The sequence below is a fragment of the Galeopterus variegatus genome, unplaced genomic scaffold, assembly GCF_000696425.1.
Source record: "Galeopterus variegatus unplaced genomic scaffold, G_variegatus-3.0.2 Scaffold9438, whole genome shotgun sequence".
Taxonomy (NCBI): Eukaryota; Metazoa; Chordata; class Mammalia; order Dermoptera; family Cynocephalidae; genus Galeopterus; species Galeopterus variegatus.
In genome coordinates, this window is record NW_007735549.1 from 25,875 (window position 1) to 46,514 (window position 20,640).

A 20,640-nucleotide genomic window follows, 5' to 3' on the forward strand; every position below is an offset into this window, starting at 1 on the left:
GTCTCTGGCACGGGCCTCAGGCTGCTTCTACTCATGGCGGAAAAGTGGCAGGCAGCCGGCGGGTACAAGCAGATCACATGGCAATAGAGGAAGCAAGAGAGAGAGAAATGAGGTGCCAGGGTCCTTTAAACAATCAGCTCTTGTGGGAAACTAACAGCGAGAACTCACTCACTAACCCTCCTCCCCCAGGGAGAGCATTAATCCATTCATGAGGGATCCGCCCCCATGACTCAATCAGTTTCCAACACTGCCACACTGGAGATCAAATTTCCACATGAGTTTTGGAGGGGACAACACATCCAAACTCCATCATTCCGTCCCTGGCCCCCCAAAACTCATGTCACTCTCACATACTAATTACAATCATTCTATCCCAACAGTCCCAAAAGTCTTAGCTTGCTCCAGCACCAACTTAAAAGTCCAAAGTCCAAAGTCTCATCTGAGACCAAAAGCAAAAGTCCTTCCAGCTGTGAACCTGAAAAACAAATCCAAATTTATCTACTGCCAAGATACAAAGGTGGAATAAACATTGGGTACACGTTCCCATTCCAAAAGGGAGGAATAGGCCAGAAGAAAGGAGAAACAGGCCCCAAACAAGTCTGAAACCCAGCAGGGCAGACATTATGTTTTAAAGCTCCAAAATAATTTTCTTTAACTCCAAGTCCTGCATCGTGGGCACAATAGGGCATCTGGGCCCCCAAAGCCTTGGGCACCCTTGCTCCCACAGCTGTGCCAGGTGCAGTCCAGTGGGCAGCGCTAGTGCCTGCAGCTTTTCCAGGCCGGTGTTGCATGTTACCCACTGCCCTGCAGTTCTGGGGTCCTGGCAGAAGCCCTGCTGTCTTGGTTCTACTAGACATTTCCCCGGTGGGGGCTCTTTGTGGGGGATCTGACCCCACATTCCTGCTCAGCATTGCTCTAGTAGATGGTGTCTGTGGTGGCTCCACCCCTGTGGCAGGTCTCTGCCTTTGCCCCCAGGCTTTTCTATACATCCTCTGGAATCTGGGTAGAGGCTGCCACACCTCCACTGCTCTCATGTCCTGCCAGCCTGCAGACTTAACACCAGGTGGACACCACCAAGGCATCAGGCCTCTACTCTCCAGGGCTGCTGCACGAACCACAATTGAGGCCACTCCAGCTGGAGCAGCTGGAATGCAGGAAGCAGGTTCCTGAGGGCAGCTGTGCCCCAGGTCTGTCCTCTGGGACAACTCAGTCCTTCTAGGCCTCAGGGTCTGTAATGGGTGGGGCAGCTTTCCAGACTTCTCAAACGCCTTTAGGGCATTTTTTCCATTGTCCTGGTTCTTAGCATCTGGCTGCCTCACTGCCAAGATAATGTCTTTAGCAACCAGTTTATCTGCTTCACCCTTGCATTTTTCTCCTCCTCTCTTCTTCTCTACCACATGGCCAGGCTGCAAATAATCCAAAACTTTACTCTCTGCAACCCTTTTAATTTCTGGCTTTACATCATGATTTTGCCACCATAACTCAGAGTAGGCTCTTAAAAGCAACCATGCAGCTTCCTTAATGCTTTGCTGCTTAGAAATTTCTTCTGCCAGATGCTCTGGTTCACAACTCTTAAGTCCCATCTTCCACAAAGTCCAAGGGCATGGACACAATGCAGCCAAATTCCTTGCTATGGTGTAGCGAGGGTGACCTTTTGTCCAATTCCCAATAAGTTCCTCATTTCTATCTGAGACCTTGTCATCATCCACATGGCCTTTACTGTCCACATTTCTATCAGCATTCTGCTTGCCACCACATATAACAAAAACATAAGAAAACTACTGATCAAGACACAGCCCAGCTGCCACCGAGGTGAGCTGAGACTCTTGCAGCACTGGGGCCCAGTCTAAGGCCCCAGGGAGAAGGGAAGCACCCACAATCCAGCAGCTGCCAAGGTGAGCCAAGACCCGCGTGGCACTGGGGCTCAGTCTAAGGCCAGGAAGGGACTGCCCACAGCCCAGCAGCCACTGAGGTGAGCCAAGACTCCCATGGCACCAGGGCTCAGTCTAAGGCCCCAGGGGGAAGGGAAGCACCCACAGTCCAGCAGGCACCAATGTGAGCCAAAACCTGCATAGCACCAGAGGCTCAGTCTACGGCCACAGAAAGCTAGAATAGGAGCCAAGGTGGTATAATATAGACACCACCACACCTTCTGTCACCACAAGGACAGTTCACCACCACAGCAGCAGCCAGGGCCACACTACAGGCAACCTGCCACTCACTTGACTACATTGATATAAGAAGAGTCTGCAGTAGAGCCTGCAAATAGAGGAGGAAATCTTTATCCTCATAGCCAAACCCAGAGCAACAGAAGAAGCAAGTCCTCTACCAGATGACCAAACATCAATGAAAAAATACTAGAATTACAAACAAACAAGAAGATATGACACCACCAAAGGAATACAGTAATCCTTGAATTCCTCATAGAACAGGGAATCCTCAAAATATCCAGAAAGGAATTCTAAGCAATGATCTTAAGAAAGCTAGAAGAAATAAAAGAAGACTCAATTAGAACACAAGGAAACAATAAAAAATATCCAGAATATGAAGGATAAAATTTACAAAGAGATTAATATCTTAAAAAAGAGTGTAGCAGAACTCCTAGAAATGAAAGATTCACTCAAAGAAATAAAAAACACAACAGAGAGTTTGAGCAGCAGACTAGAGCAAGCAGAAGAAAGAATTTCAGATCTTGAAGATGGTCTTTTCAAAATAACCTCAGCAGACAAAAAAAAAAGGAATAAAGAATTACAAATAATAAAGAAAATCTATGAGAGATAGCAGACAACCTCAAGTGCTTTAACATCCGAACTGTGGGTATTCCAGAAGGGGAAGAGAAAGGAAAAGGTATTGAAAACCAACTCAAGGAAATAATAACAGGAAACTTCCCAGGTGTAGGGGGAGATGCAGACCTTCAGATCCAGGAAGCTCAAAGGTCCCCAAACAGATTCAATCCAAAAAGATCCTCTCCAAGACACATCATAGTCAAACTGGCAAAGCTCAAAGACAAAGAGAGAATTCTAAAAGCAGCAAGAGAAAAGCATCAAGTCACTTATAAGGAAACCCCCATCAGACTAACAGCAGACTTCTCAACTGAAACTCTACAGGCCAGAAGAAAGTTGAATGATATACTCAAAACACTAAAAGAAAAAAATTGCCAGCCAAGAATTCTTCACCCAGCAAGGCTCTCCTTCAGAAATAAGGGAGAAATAGTGTATTTTCCAGACAAACAAAAATTGTGGGAATTCACAACCACATGACCAGCCCTGCAAGAAATTCTCAAGGGAGTCCTGAATCAGGAATCTGAATAATGATGATCACTATTACAGATACACAAGAAAGAGCAAAACCTGCCATTAAAACAAAAATGCCAGTGAGAAAGAGAAAGAAGCTAAATCATGCCACCTTGTTTTAGTCCGTTTTGTGTTGCTATAACAGAAATACCTGAGACTGTGTAATTTATAAAGAAAAGAGGTTTATTTGGCTTATGATTCTGGGATGGTGGTCTCTGGCACTTGGCTTATGATTCTGGGATGGTAGTCTCTGGCACGGGCCTCAGGCTGCTTCTACTCATGGCGGAAAAGTGGCAGGCAGCCGGCGGGTACAAGCAGATCACATGGCAATAGAGGAAGCAAGAGAGAGAGAAATGAGGTGCCAGGGTCCTTTAAACAATCAGCTCTTGTGGGAAACTAACAGCGAGAACTCACTCACTAACCCTCCTCCCCCAGGGAGAGCATTAATCCATTCATGAGGGATCCGCCCCCATGACTCAATCAGTTTCCAACACTGCCACACTGGGGATCAAATTTCCACATGAATTTTGGAGGGGACAACACATCAAAACTCCATCACACGTCAAATTTCCAACTAACAATGAAGAAGTGAAATAAAAGGGGAAGTAATGATCAAAAGATATTTAAAACATCTAAACAAAAAGCAACTAAATGACAGGAATTAAACAATACCTGTCAGTAACTACCCTAAATGCAAATGGATTAAATTCCCCATTTAAAAGGCACGGATTGACTGATTGGATTAAAAAGCTAGACCCAAGTATATGCTGTCATCAAGAGACCCATCTCACCCAAAGAGACACACACAGACGAAAAATGAAGGGATGGAAAAAGATATAACATGCAAATGGAAACCAAAAACAAGCAGGAGTAGCTATTCCAATATCAGAAAAAATAGACTTTAAACCAAAAAACATAAAAAGAGACAAAGAAGGCCACTATATAATGATAAAAGGATCTATCCAGCTAGAAGACATAACAATCATAAATATGTATGTGCCCAATACTGGAGCACCCAGATATATAAATCAAACACTCTTAGACCTAAAGAAAGAAATAGGCCCTACTATGTTAATAGTGGGTGACCTGAACATCCCTCTCTTAGTATGGGCCAGATCTTCCAGGCAACAAGTCAACAAAGAGATACAGGGTTTAAACTACACCTCAGACCAACTGGACCTGACAGATATATACAGAACATTTCACTCAACAACTAAAGAATATACTTTCTTCTCATCAGCACATGGAACATTCTCCAGGATAGACCACATATAGCTCTCAAATCTAGTCTCAGCAAATTTAAAAAAACTGAAATCATTCCAAGTATCTTTTCAGATCACAATGGACTGACTAAAACTGGAAATCAATAACAAGCAAAACCCTGGAAACTATACAAATACATGGAAACTAAAAAATAGGCTCCTGAATGACCTATGGGTCCAAGAAGAAATTAACAGGAAATCAAAAAATTTCTTGAAACTAACAAAAATAAAGATCACACCAAACCCTGTGGGATAAAAAAAAAAAACCCTGGGGGATAAGAGGCAAATTTATTGCAATAAATGCTTACATCAAAAGAATGGAAAGACTTCAAATAAACAACCTAACACAATGCCTCAAGGAACTTGAAAAACAACAACAGTCCAATCCTAAAAGTAGTAGATGGAAAGGAATAATTAAGATCAGAGCAGAACTAAATGAAAGAGACCCAAAAAATGATAGAAAAGATCAATGAAACAAAAAGTTGTTTTTTTGAGAAGATAAATAAAATAGACAAACCATTAGCAAGGTTAACAAAAAAAGAAGAGTAAAGACCCAGATAACAAAAACCAGAAATAAAAAAGGAGACATTACAACCGATATCACAGAAATATGAAGAATCATTAGAGACTATTATAAACAACTGTATGACAACAAATATGAAAACCTGGAAGACATGGATATGTTTCTGGACACATAGAAACTACCCAGACTGAACCAAGAAGAGATAGAAAACCTGAACAGACCAATAACAAGCAATGGGCCGTACAGCAGATACAGACCTTCAGATCCAGGAAGCTCAAAGGTCCCCAAACAGATTCAATCCAAAAAGATCAAAACCTGAACAGACCAATAACAAGCAATGAGATTGAAACAGTAATCATCAATCTTCCAACAAAGAAAAGCCCAGGTCTGGATGGCTTTACAGCTGAATTCTACCAAACTTTTAAAGAGGAATTAATACTAATTCTCCTCAAACTATTCCAAAAAACTGAAACAGAAGCCATTCTCCCAAACTCATTCTATGAGGCCATCATAACTCTGATACCAAAACCAGATAAAGACACAACAAAAAAAGGAAAACTATAGGCCAATATCCTCAAAGAACATAGATGCAAAAATCCTCAACAGAATATTAGCAATCAGAATACAGCAACACATAAAAAAAATTATACACCATGATCAAGTGAGATTCATCCCAGGGATGCAAGGATGGTTCAGCATATGAAAGTCAATAAACATGATACATCACATCAACAAACTCAAGGACAAAGATCATATTATTATTGCAATAGACACTGAAAAACCATTTGACGAAATTCAACATCCCTTCATGATTAAGACTCTCAACAAATTAGGTATATAAGGAAAGTATCTCAACACAATAAAAGCCATCTAGGACAAGCCCACTGCCAGTATCATTCTGAATGGGGAAAAACTGAAGGCTTTTGCCTTAAGTACAGGAACAAGACAAGGATGCCCACTCTCACCACTTCATTTAACCTAGTACTGGAGGTACTAGCCAGAGCAATCAGGCAAGAGAAAGAAATAAGGGGCATACAGATTGGAAAAGATGACATCAAACTGTCCCTATTTGCAGATGACATGATAACTATATAAAGAAAAACCTAAAGACTCTATCAAAAAACTCCTAGAGCTGCTTAAAAATTTCAGTAATGTTGCAGGATACAAAATAAATGCTCCTAAATCAGCTGCATTTATATTTTCCAATAATGAGCTAACAGAAAGAGAAATCAAGAAAGTAAGCCCATTTACAAAGTCACGCACACACATAAAAATATCTAAGAATCAATTTAACCAAGGAGGTGAAAGATCTCTACAATGAGAACTACAAACCACTATTGAAAGAAATTAAAGAAGACACAAAAAGATGGAAAGACACTCCATGCTTTTGGATTGAAAAAATTAACATTGTGAAAATGTCTATACTACCCAAAGCAATCTACAGATTCAATGCAATCCCCATCAAAATACCAATGACATTCTTCACAGAAATGGAAAAAACAATCTCAGCATTCATATGGAACAACAAAAGACCCCAGATAGCCAAAGCAATCCTGAGCAAAAATAAATAAAGCTGGAGGCATAACACTACCTGACCTCAAATTATACTACAAAGCTACAGTAACTCAAACAACATGGTACTGGCATAAAAATAGACACTCAGACCAGTGGAGTAGAATAGAGAACCCAGAAATCATCCCTCAGGCTTATAGCCATCTGATATTGGACAAAGGCAACAGAAACATATATTGGGGAAAAGACTGCCTCTTCAATAAGTAGTGCTGGGAAAATTGGATATCCATATGCAGAAGAATGAAACTAGACATGTACCTTTCCCCACATACTAAAATCAACTCAAAGTGGATTAAAGACCTATGTATAAGACCTAAACTGTAAAATTACTAAGGGAAAATATAAGTGAAACACTTCAGGAACTAGGTCTAGGCACAGACTTTATAAACATGAGACTGAAAGCACAAGCAACAAAAGAAAAAATAAACAAATGGGATTATATCAAATTAAAAAGCTTCTGCACAGCAAAGGAAACAATAAACAGAGTAAAATGACAACATACAGAGTGGGAGAAAGTTTTTGCTAACTATGCATCTGACAAAGGATTATATCCATAATATACAAGGAACTCAAGCAACACAGTAAGAAAACAAATAACTCAATTAAAAAATGGACAAAGGAACTGAATAGACATTTATCAAAGGAAGACATACAAACGGACAACACGTACATGATAAAATGTTCAACATCACTAGTCATCAGGTAAATGCAAATTAAAATCACACTGAGATAACATCTCACCCCAGTTAGACTGGCTATAATCAAAAAGAGAATAACAAATGTTGGTGAGGATGTGGAGAGAAGGGAATGCTTCTACACTGTTAGTGGGACTGTAAATTAGTACGACCACTATGGAAAACAGTATGAAGGTTTCTCAAACAACTACAGATAGATCTTCCATATGATCCAGCAATCCCACTTCTGGGAATATACCCCAAAGAATGGAAATCATCATGTTGAAGGGATACCTGCATTCCTATGTTCATCGCAGCTCTGTTCAATAGCCAAGATATGGAACCAACCTAAATGTCCATTGATGGATGATTGGATAAAGAAAATGTGGTATATATACACCACGGAATACTACTCTGTCATAAAAAAGAATGAAATTCTCCCATTTGCAACAACATGGATGAGTTTGGAGAAACTTATGTTGAATGAAATAAGCAAAGCACCGAGGGATAAAGACCATATGTACTCACTCATAAGTGGGAGCAAAGAGAGAAAGAAGGAAAGAAAGACCACAATGGTGTGCTGGATTTGCAGAGGGAGAGAACATACCTAGGGATACAAAGTGGAATGGGGAAAGGGGGATGGGGAGGGTTGTCAGGGATAATTGGGGGGATAACTGGTTGTGGGACATGGGGTTTAATCACAATTTTTGGTAATGGACATGTTGCTAGTATGGATCTGGCCATCACATCTTAGGCACAAGTGGTGACAATCTGCTTTGTACCCCATGAATATTCATAACCAATAAAGAAAGAAAGAAAACTACTTATCAAAATCTCTTACGAATACGAATGTAAAAATCCTTAATAAAATACTAGTAAACTGAATTCAGCAATGTAAAAACAGAATTATATACCATGACCAAGTGGGATTTATCCCAGGAATGCAAGGTTGATTCGACATCTGAAAATCAACTAATATATCACATCATACAATAGAATAAAAAATAAAAATTGTATTATCATCTCAATCAACACAGAAAAAGCATTTGACAAACTCCAACACCCTTTCATAAGAAAAATACTCAATAAACTAGTAATATAAGGCAACTCCTCAACCTGATAAAGGGCATCTAAGAAAAACCGATAGCTATCACCTTACTTAATGGTGAAAGACCAGATGCTTTCCCCTAGGATCAGGTATAAGACAAAAATATCCACTACTTGTTGTCACTTCTATTCAACATTAGAGATTCTAGCCCTGGCAATTAGGCAAGAAAAAGAAATTAAAAGAATCCAAACTGGATTTCATTGTTTCCTAAGAAAAAAGCAAAACATTTATTCCAAATGATATTTAATAATATATAATTCAATTAGAAAAACAGCTTTGTGATATTCGTCAAATGTTACTTGAAGCTTATTTTGTTCTCTTATGACCATAAAGTCCTAACACCAAATAATTATCCATTAATCACTTAACATACTCACCAGAAAACTGTAACTTGGCCTATCAGTAAACTTAATGCAAGAAAGACTGCCAGCCCTGCCCCCACCCACAATCAGGCAAGCAATGGAGCTGCCTGGAGTCCTGAGAAGGGGGTGTGGGCCTTAGTCTCGCCCTTGCCTACAACCAGATCAATTTGGGGAAATTTGACATCTTTACAATACCGAATCTTCCAAACAATAAACAAGGCAGCTGGCTTGTGCGGGGATCTGAACCCTTGATCTTGGTGTTATCAGCACCTCACTCTGGCCAAGTGAGATAACCAGCCAGCCTCACTTTTTATTTTTATATAGCAAAACATGTTCTTTCTAGGGGGAGAAAGTAATGTTTTCCCTTGCTCAAAACCCTAGAAAGCCTCCCTACCTCTGGATATCAGATAAATATTTATTGATGTTTTCATATAATATTATTTGATTTGAATTTTTACTATTTTACATGTTAATATTTCTGGAATTTATACTGGTACATGATGTGGTATAAAGATAAATTTTATACCCCCCCCCCCCAAAAAAAAAGATTAGTAGTTACCATGGGCTGTGGGGAGGACAGAATGAGAAGTGAAGCTAATGAGTACAGGGTTTCTTTTGGGGATGACGAAAATATTCTCAAATTAGATAGTGGTAATGGCTGCACAACTCTGTGAAGATATTGAAAAGTACTAAATTGTAGACTTTAAAAGGCAGAATTTTATAGTATGTAAAGCATATCTCAATAAAGCTTATTATTTAATAAAAAGAAAATAAGCTATAAGACAGTTTGAAGGCAACTACAAATATCTGAATATGGACTGAATATTAGGCATTGAGAAATTTTCTTAGATGCTGTGATGGTATGTGGTTACAATGCAAAGTGTCCTGAGAGATGCATACTCAAAATATTAGGGGTGAAATATCACGGTGTCTGCAACTTATGCAGCATAAATATATACACGCACACATATACATAAAGAAAATATGGTAAAATCTTAATTGTTGAATCTAGGTTTTAGGTATTTATGTAACCAATGTACCATTTGTCTGCTTTTCTGAATATGTTTGAAATTTTTCAAAATAAAGTAGGGAAAACTGTATCTTTTCACCCTACAATCCACTTCTTGGAATTAATCCCAAGGAAATAGTTTGAATTCACCCAATATTTTGTTTCAAGGATGGTCATTAAAGCATTCTTTGTAGTATCCCCAGGTTAGAAATAATCTCAATGTCTAATAAGGTGGTTGTTTAAATAAATTGGTACAACTGAACCTGGACTACAAGGAAAAAAAAGAAAGGAACAGAGGTACAAACAAAAATGAAACTGATACTGTGCATAGTGACTTTGTTGTAAAGTTTGAGAAACCCAAGCTGGGGAAAAACAGAAGGATTTTAGAAGGAATACAAAGCTCTTTAAAAAAATGTAAATCCTTTAAAATAAATTTATTTGTTAAGACAAATAAAAACCAAAAGTATCCATTTTCTATTTGATCTGTTCTAATATCTTCTAGGTCAGAGGTAAAAGTACAAAGTAAAAGATGAAAAAAAGATAAATTAATACCAAGAATTCTTTAAAAAAATATTTTAGGTTCAACAGACATAACTGTATAAGAAAAAATGTCATTGCTTTTTCTGGATGTGAAGATACACAATGGCAAGACGGACATAACAAAGTTCGAATTCAAGGCCTAGTACTTTTCTGTGTCCATTGTCATTCTCCTTTCTTTAGCAACAATCACACCACTGGCATATTAAAAGTATATCTATCTATATAGATAGATAGATGATAGATAGATAGATAGATAGATAGATAGATAGATAGATAGATAGATCTTATCTCTTCCCTTAGATTATAATCTCCTTCTGGTCTACTTTGGGTACTCAGTCTTCTCCCATAGCACTAAATTAGCCTCTGACTAGGAACCCAATAAATGTTTATATACTTTGAGGGAATATAAAGCTTTCAATTACCCGCATATAGATGGTCTATTTTGTATAGCACACATAGCAAGATAGAGAGGGTAAAGGAGCTTCTTACTTCCCACAACAAATATTGACCAAGCTCCTGAAATGTGTAAGAAATTATGTGAGGTATGTTGTATTGCTTGGGTTTGCTACCCACCTTAGGTGGCACACAGAGAAAACCAATCAAATTCAAGTAAGTCAAGGAAATCAATCTGCTGTTTAAGAAACATTGAAATGCATCCCAAGTCAGAGAGCTATAATGCTCCCAGAACATATGCTGCTTTGAATTATGTATGCCATCCCTTCTGGAACCATACCGGTAACTATCATTAACTTGTTTGACATTATGACATGTTAAAGAAATTATTTTTAGAAACTGATCAAAGAAGGCAACAGGAGTGAATATCTCCCTCTGCCCTACTAACCTGTACGACATTGCCTACAATGACACTGTCAACCATTTCCGGTGAGACTTTGCCAGCAGACAAGGCAGCCTTGGCAGCAAATTCATTCAAGTCGGTAGCAGTGAAGTCTTTTAGAAGACCTCCAAAAGCTCCAAAGGGCGTTCGCTTAGCAGCAACAATAAAAACACCTATTGCAATGAGGAGAGATTTGTAAGCAATCACAGATTAGTCAGTGTCCATAACATGCTTTAAATAATCTCACTAAGAAACATTATTGTAAAGTACAATTTTCAGTTAGATAACTGAAAATCTTTGTCATGTAAAAAATACACAGAATGGGTCACACCCACGAAAGCAGTGTTAAAAGTAATCAGTGCGATCATTACCTACATGCAAGTACCAAGAACGACACTGCATGCTACAATGTAAATCTATTCTGGTAGACATTTTGTCCTCTGGTGCTTTATAATACTAGAAACATTTGTTGAGAACTAAAATGCTTCTTCCTATATACTGGAGCATATTACCTAGTTTAAGAATCAAAGAATCTTCAAACCAGAAGGTCTCTTAAGGTTTTCTGAGTTCAACCACTCACCCTTTTAAGAACTCCCTCTAGAAAATTCCTGACAAGAAGTTCTCTCCATCCTCTGCTAGACTTTCAGTAAGAGAACACCTGGGAATACCAGGTGCTGTAGGCTTAAAAAAAAGCAGACACACTTTTGTTTATTTATTTTTTTTATTTTTTATTTTTTTTTCCCTTTTTGTCTTTTTTTTTCGTGACCGGCAACGGATCGCAACCCTCAGTGTCGCGCCCGTACCGGACCGGGACCGGCCACGGGATCGCAACCCTCGGTGTTGCTCCCGCACCTCGCTCAGCCAGTGAGTGGCCGGTCTGTATGTGGGATCCAAACCCTCGGCGGGAGCGCCGCCGCGCTTCCCAAGTGGCGCACTGTAGCAGTGCGCCACCGGGCCAGCCCAGCAGACACACTTTTAGTAAGAAGACATACTCTACTGTGTGAAGCAGCATGTCCATGAATGGACAACATAAACTAATGATTTTTCTTCATACTGTGTTGATTTGGCTTACTAAGTCTTCCATCCACCAATCCTAGTTCTATCCAAATACACCTCAAGACATAGATATGTAGTTTCTAGAATATATGCTGCTGTGAATTATGTATGCCATTGCTTCTGAAGTCACAGGATGACTCAAATTACAAATAACTTGAACTGTTATCTTTTACTATTATCTTTTACCCTTACAATAAAATAGGCAAAATAGGTCACATTTTACATGTGTAGCCCCTCTAGCATCTGCAGTCAGATAACCTGCAAAATTCTCCAGACCTAACGACTCTTTTCCCAGGTAAATAAAAAGCATTCTTTCAATAGTTCTTTTTTTGACATTAATTCTGATTGCTTTCCTCTAAAGACACTCTAGTTTGCTAACGTCCTATTACAATGTGTCACTTAGAATAAAAACAAAAAATTCTGAATTTTATCTAACAACAAAGAATACAGGGGAATTATCTATACATCTAGTGAGGAAGAATGTGGGAAGAAAGAACACCACAGAGGGCAAGTCCACATTTTTCACATAAATTCTGCCTAAATATCTGGCTGACCCCTTAATCATGCATGTGTGGGTCAGACGACAGACTAAAAAAATTGAATTTAGATTTTAACTGCTGCTTACTACTGGGGGAGACATGGTTTCTTGTTTGAGGTCAGCCAACCAATCAATAACGCAATACTCTTTGGAGGAACATAACAGAATTCAATCTCTACAATGTTTTATCCACAATGTCCATGACTGTATTAGTCTGTTTCTGTTGCTTATAACAAAATAGTTGGAACTGGGTAATTTATAAAGAAAACTAAAGTTATTGCTTACAGTTTCTGAGGCTGGGAAGTCCGAAGTCCAGGGAACACACCTGGTGAGGGCCTTGGTGGTAGTTTTACAGCAATGCAGGGGTCTCACATGGCAGAAAACGGTGGGGCAGAGAGAGAGACCAACCTCTTCATTCATTCTCCTTTGAAAGCCCTCAGAACCATACCCCTGACCACCATTATTAATCCATTCACTACTGCATGGTGCTATAATCTCATTACCTCTTCAAGGTCCCACCTTTCAATTACCATAATAGGATTTCCTACCTTCAACAGTTAAGCCTCAGTGAGGTTGGGGGAGGCATCCAATTTACAGCAATGATACAATTCAAAATTAACCCACGTATGAAGAAACAAGAAAATATGACTCATTTTCAAGAAAAAAGACAATCAACAGAAATCATCCCTAAGAAGAGCCAGACACTAGAATTAGCAGACAAGGATCTTAAAACAGCTATCTATTTTAACTATGTTCAAGGATGTGAAGGAAAATATGTTCATAATAAAAACACATCTCAGCAAAGAAATAGAAACTATTAAAAAAACCCCAAAATGAAAATTCTAAAACTTAAAAATATATGAAGTAAAAGAATCACTGTATAGGTGCTGTAGTTTGGATGCACCGCAAACCTCACTGAAGCTCAAATCCCCACTCTAACAGTTGAGGGTGGGAAATCCTATATGGTAATTGAAAGGTGAGGCCTAGAAGAGGTGATTGGATTGCAGGACCATGCTGTAGAGAATGGGTTAATAATGGTGGTCGGGGATGCAGTTCTGAGGGCTTTAAAAGGAGAGTGCATGAGGAACTCTCTCTCTCTCTGCTCTGCCATTTTCTGCCATGTGAGACCCCTGCACTGCTGTAAAAGCCACCACCAAGACCCTCACAAAACGTGTTCCCTGGACTTTGGACTTCCCAACCTCTGAAACTGTAAGCAATAAATTTTGTTTTCTTTATAAGTCACCCAGTTCAGGTATTTCTGTTATAAGTGGAAACAGAGAGAGAGAGAGAAAATATGTGTGCCTCTGAGGGGGGCTGGCAGCTGGCCAGTACAGGGTATCTGAACCCTTGACCTTGGTGTTACAACACCACTCTCTAAGCAACCGAGCTAACCGTACCAGCCCCCAAAAATTCATTTAAAACACCTAACCTACCAAACAACATAGCTTAGCCTAGCCCACTTTAAATGCGCTCAGAAAACATATATTAGCCTACAACTGGGCAAAATCTTGTAATAGAAAGAGTATTTAAGTGTTGAATATTTCATGTAAAACATTTTTTCAGAGGGGCCTGACTTACAAAAAAGAGGGGAACAAACTGATAAAATATTAAAATGAGAAATCAATAAAAATTTTATTTTCTTTTAAAAAAGATAGTACATTACAATGCAGCTGTTAAATGAACTGGGTTTTCTGAATGCCTCATTTTAGACTAAAGTTTCCTTCCCATTTACCCACCACAACCAATCTATCAACCACGTTCTATCAAATCCATCTCCAAATCTATCTCAAATCATCCCTCCGCTTTTCATCCCCCAACTCCATTACCCCCATAGGAGTCAAAGCCATCACTTGCTGGACCTCTGCAGTAAATCCTTAAATAGTATCCTCACTGCTACATAGGCAGCCTCATAGCCGTGAGGAAATCTTGGCAGAATGGAAGTCAGATCCCATCACTCCCCTGCTTTAATTCCCTGTATTGCTTTCCACTGAATTTAGAATAAAACCCCACCTTCTCCACAGAACCCTGGACCAACAAGATGCTTGGTTCTTAGACACCGCCAAGATTTTCCTGTCTCAGGGCTTGACACGTGTTCTTCTTCCTGAATGTTCTTCAACAGGCACGAATTCTTAAAATTCCACTATGACCATTTGCTATAGAAAGGGAGTCTATATAATTTTTAGAAAGAAGTTAATTACCCGGGTGCTTATGTACTGAATGACCACACTTTCCTGCAGTCGCTCAAACTAAAGGAATGGAAGGGAGAAGGGAGTAAGGCAGGTTTTCAAACAGACCACCGCGAAGCGTGTTGGCGCATGAAGCCACTCGGGTGGAAATTCCCTGGGGACCGCCGGGGAACATCAATTCCTCCCCCAAGCCCTGCCCACCGAGACCGAGAGCGAGGCGGCCAGGTTCCTGTGCGCAACTGCTCTGCACCAGGCCTCCTGGCGCCGCCCCGTTTTCCCTAATAGTTCAGCTCGAACTAGTGGGTCACTAGTACGCCGAGAAGGGAATGACCTCCAAGGTCAGGAACAAACAGACCTTGGTCTCAACTCTCAACTGGAAATTGCACCGAGATCGTTGTCGCCGGCGCCTTACAAGTAAGTGTTTTCTTAACCCAAACAAGCCTTACAGGTTGGGTTTTTATGAAGTCCTCTCCTGAGCCGATGAAACTAACGGGACTTCCCACGATCCCGACTCTCCGCCGAGCCCGGAAGCGGAGGCCTCGCCTGGGAAGGGCAAGACTGCGAGGGGAGAGGCGAGGAAGAGGGGCGAGCTCACCTCGGAGCAGGGCCATAGCGGCGGCTTGGTCCTCGGCGCCGTAGGCCCGTCCAGTCTCGGCCACTGAGGGGCCTCCGCCAACCACCCGGACTTTAAGGGCGTGGGCGGTGCCCCTGGAGGCCACGCCCCTCGACCGCCACCACTTCCCGCAGGTCCCGCCCCGCCCCGCCCCCGGCCGCCGGACACCTCCGGCCGGCAGGTGTCTCACTCTCCACGTGTCGCTGCCCTCTTCGTGCCATCTCGGGGAACCAAAGGTATCCCAGGCTCCTGGGAGACGGGCCTGGGGGAAGAGGAAAGCGAGCCTTGCGAGCGGGCTTTTCCCTCACACCATAGTTTTTACAGACTTTCCTTCTCTGTTTCCAAATCGAGTTTGGTTTGACACCCTCCCACCATCCTATCCTTGGCCTCTGCAACTCCCCTCCCCCCGCAAATGCTTCATGTTCTCCTTCATCCCCGCCTACGGATGTTGTAGAAAATATACTAGGCGACAGGACACCAAACACAAAGTCCAGCAGGGACTTGAAGGATGTGGGGCGCCGGCAGCCGCGGGCTGGAGGCGGGGCAGGAAGTTCAGTGGGCGGGGCCGGCGACGGCGCGTCCGGATTGGCTGGGGCCGGCGGCTGCGCAGACCGTTGGGAGTGGCCGGGCAGTTTAGCTGGATGCAGGAGCGGGTTCCGGGTGCTGATTGCGGCTTGGGGAGGTGGGTGCTGGAGGGTGTGCAGCGAGTGTGGTAGGGGTAGGGCGCTCCGGGTCCTCGATGCAGCTCCCAAATGAGCCCGCAGTATTTTCCTTATATGATCAGGCCGCGTTGCTGGCGGCGCTGAGAGGATTATGAAAACGTGGCAGGCGAAGTGGGGCAGGGGACCGGGCGCGGGGGAGTTTAGGTGCGAGGGGCAGCGGGGAAGGCTAGACTGAGGGAGGTTTAGGGAGTCCTCTGCCGCTGTAACTGTGAGCCCTGGCCGGTGATGACGTGACCACTGCGCAATCTGAGTTCTGGGAACCAGGTGATGGAGTGAGTTCTGAGAACGGACTGAGGCCTGGCGAGCAGGAGGCGGCCTGGGCAGAGGAGATGCCTAGAGATCCTCCGGCAGTGCTAGGGCTCTGAACTGGCCGGGCTGCCTGAGGCTTGGTTCGAGTGCGTGGGGACGTGTGGTTGGTGGCATTGGTGTTTTTCCCGAGTCGTCAGCGAATGCCTGCCCTAGAGTCTTGCTTTTCAAACCCTTTGGTAGAACTCTCGCAGTGTTTTGTGTTTTTGTTGTTTTGGTTTTTTTTTAATCCAACTTTTTATCATGGAAACATTCAAACATGGATGTGAAAAAGTGGAAAGACTTGTATAGTGAACACTCATATCCACCACCTGTATTCTATAATTGTTAACATTTGGCCTTATTTGCTGTATCGGCAGCTATGCACCTGTTATTCCATCAAACCATCCTTTTTTTTTTTTTCCTTTTTTTCTTTTTTCGTGTCCGGCAACGGATTGCAACCCTCAGTGTCACGCCCGTACTGGACCGGGACCGGCAACGGGATCGCAACCCTCGGTGTTGCACCTGCACCTCGCTCAGCCAGTGAGCGGGAACTGGTCTGCATGTGGGATCTGAACCCTCGGCGGGAGCACCGCCGTGCTCTGAAGCGGCACACTGTGACAGTGCGCCACCGGGCTGGCCCAAACCATCCTTTTTTTTAAAATACAGACCTTAGTACACTTCAGCCAATGAACACTTGAGCACGCAATAGAGTTGAAAATTTAATATTTACAGTTCTTTTTAAGGCAAAATTTCCATGCAGTCATATGTACAAATCTTAAATCGGATGAACTTCACAAATGGGTGCTCTTGTACTTACTCTTCTTTTTTTTTTTTTTTCTTTTTTTTTGTCTTTTTTCGTGTCCGGCAATGGATCGCAACCCTCAGTGTCACACCCGCACCGGACCGGGACTGGCAACGGGATCGCAACCCTCGGTGTTGCGCCTGCACCTCGCTCAGCCAGTGAGCGGGAACCGGTCTGTATGTGGGATCCGAACCCTCGCCGCGCTCCCAAGCGGCGCACTGTAGCAGTGCGCCACCAGGCCGGCCCTTGTACTTACTCTTCTGTTCATTTTTGCCCTCCACATATTTAAGAAAAGTTAAGTTTTACAATTTCTCCCTCAATACCCTGCAAATCACCATCAGAAAGTTCCTCCAAATTTACTAAGTTTTCTCTAATTAGACATGTCTCTAATGAGTGCATCCTAAAACCATTGAGTGAAAGGTTTACATGTATTAAGACATGTAAGTATATGTAAGAATATTTACATAGTCTCAAAGTATCATGAAGAGGAAAAGGTACTTTTACAATGGAGAAATCTTGTGGGTATTACCTTAATCAAATGATCAAGCTTAACATCACCAGCAGTGGGACCAACTGACATCATGCACCCCCATGCTGCGTTAAGGACACTACCTCCCTTATGTAGGATTTCTCCTGAAAATTTCAGACCTGAATCTAATCATAAGGAAACAATAAGAGAAATCCAAATTGAGGGACATTCTGCAAAACAACAGTCCTGAACTCTTCAAAAACGTCAATGTCATGGAAAATAAAAAAGGCTGGGAATGGTATCAGATTAAAGGAGACTAAGATGTGAGAGTTAAATGTAATGTGGATCCTTAATTGGAGAATGAGTTTAAAAATCAAAAAACTCTGGGCCGGCCTGTGGCTCACTCGGGAGAGTGCGGTGCTGATAACACCAAGGCCACGGGTTCGGATCCCATATAGGGATGGCCGGTTGCTCACTGGGTAAGCGTGGTGCTGACACCACCAAGTCAAGGGTTAAGATCCCCTTACCGGTCATCTTTTAAAAAAATAAATAAAAAAACTCTGAAGGACAATATTGGGACAATTGGGGAAACTTAAATATAAATTACATATGAGATAGTGGTATTGACATTTTCCTGATTATGATAATTATAATTATGTAGGAGACTGTCCTTTGTTCTTAGGGGATACACATTGAAATATTTAGGGGTGAAGAATCATGTCTGCAACTAACTTTCTCAAATCACTCTTAAAAAAAATATATACACTGGCAGAGAAAAAAAGAAAGCAATTATGGCAAAATTAAATATAAATGAAGAGTAAATGGTTGTTCCTTGTTCTATTTTTACAATTTTCTGTTTTAACTTTTTCAAAATAAAAGTTGGGAGGAAAAGCATCCTTCAAGTAAGCTACAGAATTACTTGAAACAAATTATTCTCTAAAGTATTTAGTTCTTTTCATGTTTACATAATTACTTAAGGAGGTATGTATTGTACAATACTAAATATATATATCAGAATTAGTTATAATTTTGTGGCCTAGACATGGAAACTTGTATGAGATGTAAAGTTACCGATCTACTCTTAGATATTTAGCTTTCAGTATTTTTAGAAGTGCAATAGGGGGAGGAAGCAGAATGGAGTAGTGTGAACATAAAACTGGAAATTAGTGAATCTGTTAATTTGTAAATTCTAGTGTTAAGATTATATCAGGATTTCAGAAATATCCAGCCTCAGCTATATATCCCATATTTTCAGGGTCATTTTCCTATGTTTAAACACTAGTTTCCCCTGCTGTCTTAGTCTGTTTCTGTTGCTAATAACAGAAATACTGGAAACTGGTTAAGTTGTAATGAAACAATTTTTATTGCTTACAGTTTGGGAAGCTGGGAAGACCAAAGTCCAAGGAACATTTCTAGTGAGAGCCTTCTCCTGGCGGTGACTCTACATAGCAACGCAGGGTGTCACATGGTGGAGATGGCAGGAGCAGAAGGAGATCTTTTCACGCATCAGAACCACACCATCGACCATCATTAAACCATTAAATGGATTATTCTATTCACTGTGGCATGGATGTCACAATCTAATCACCTCTTCAAAATCCCACCTTTCAATACCATAATTACTGTAAGTCTTGGGGTGTTTCCACTAGCCTTAAGACATTGTCTCAAACTTGGGTGAAAGATAAATGTTTTTTCTTCTGCTTGAGTTATTTCCAGTTTCTATAATCCTTAGTAAGCCTTAGTTACAACTTCATTTAATAATATAACATTAGGCAAATCCTCCTTGGGTTTCGGTTTACTCTGCAAAATACTACATTGGGCTGGCTGGTTAGCTCAGTTGATTAGAGCACAGCCTTATAACAACACAGTACTATGTTGGTGGAAGGAGGCAACACTGTTCACGGTCTTTAGCCAAAATATCACCAGAAACACACCTATATTGAGCAAGTTGGGTTTAACGTTCGTTGCAATAAGGGAGATTGCACACCATGGGTGTACCTTAGGGAATCGTGGGGCATCTCAATAAGAGTGTGTTACCATCTGGGCTTTGGTTAGGTGATTTGGGGAGGGTCCAAAGCAGCAAGGGTTCACTCTGGATTGGGTGCTGTCAGGAAGGTGGGACAAGTCTTGGACTGGGTACCTTAATATAATCTTACCTTGAAAGAGGGCAGTCTAGAGCTAGGCTAAAGCTGCAACTGGTAAAGAAGTTACAGCCCCTCATGTTAGCTGGGAGATGGGATGTTTGGTATTGTGTGGTTTACACATTGATCTTGTTTTTATCTGTGTCTACAGGGCTTGTTTTGTCTCTTTTCACAGAGTGACCTTTTCTGATGTTGGTGTAAGATTGTTTATGTGCAAAAGAACAACATGCCTGGCAGGGAGTGCCAGGACAGCTTCTAACTCAACCCAGGCCTAACTCTAGGTATCTGACCAGGTCTTGGAGGTCGTGCTGCTTTTCTCTTTTTCACCTGCTGTTTGGCAATTGTATCATATGAAATTTGGCTCTTTCCAGTCATAGTTTTCCTGTTGAGGCTTTGAAGACAGGACTAGACCTGAGTACAAGGTGAGGGATTTTGGAAGTGAGGGTTTTCTTCAGTCAGCCACTAAGAGGTGAATCTATCCTTAGGTTGGAAGTTGGGTTCAAGAGGCAATTTTTTGCTAAATGGTATATTGTGAAAATTTTTCTGTATCATGAATATTTCATCAGTGGTTCCTAATGATGGGTGTTTAAGGGCACTATCCCTGGAGATGTCTCTTCTATAAATTTGGGCTGGACTAGTTAGGTGAA

At 41.4% G+C, this 20,640-nt stretch overlaps 1 protein-coding gene across 1 annotated transcript in view; it reads right to left on the minus strand.

Annotated features, from left to right (window-relative positions):
- ACAA2 (acetyl-CoA acyltransferase 2) overlaps positions 1-15,632 on the minus strand; it is a 31,652-nt gene extending 16,020 nt beyond the window's left edge. Inside the window, exons 1-2 of the mRNA XM_008593640.1 lie at positions 15,554-15,632; positions 11,185-11,351 (exon numbers count right to left, since the gene is read on the minus strand). Coding sequence (XP_008591862.1) covers positions 11,185-11,351; positions 15,554-15,569 — 183 coding nt within the window. The 5' untranslated portion in view covers positions 15,570-15,632. The remainder of the gene's footprint in view (positions 1-11,184; positions 11,352-15,553) is intronic.
- Positions 15,633-20,640: the final 5,008 nt, after the last annotated feature.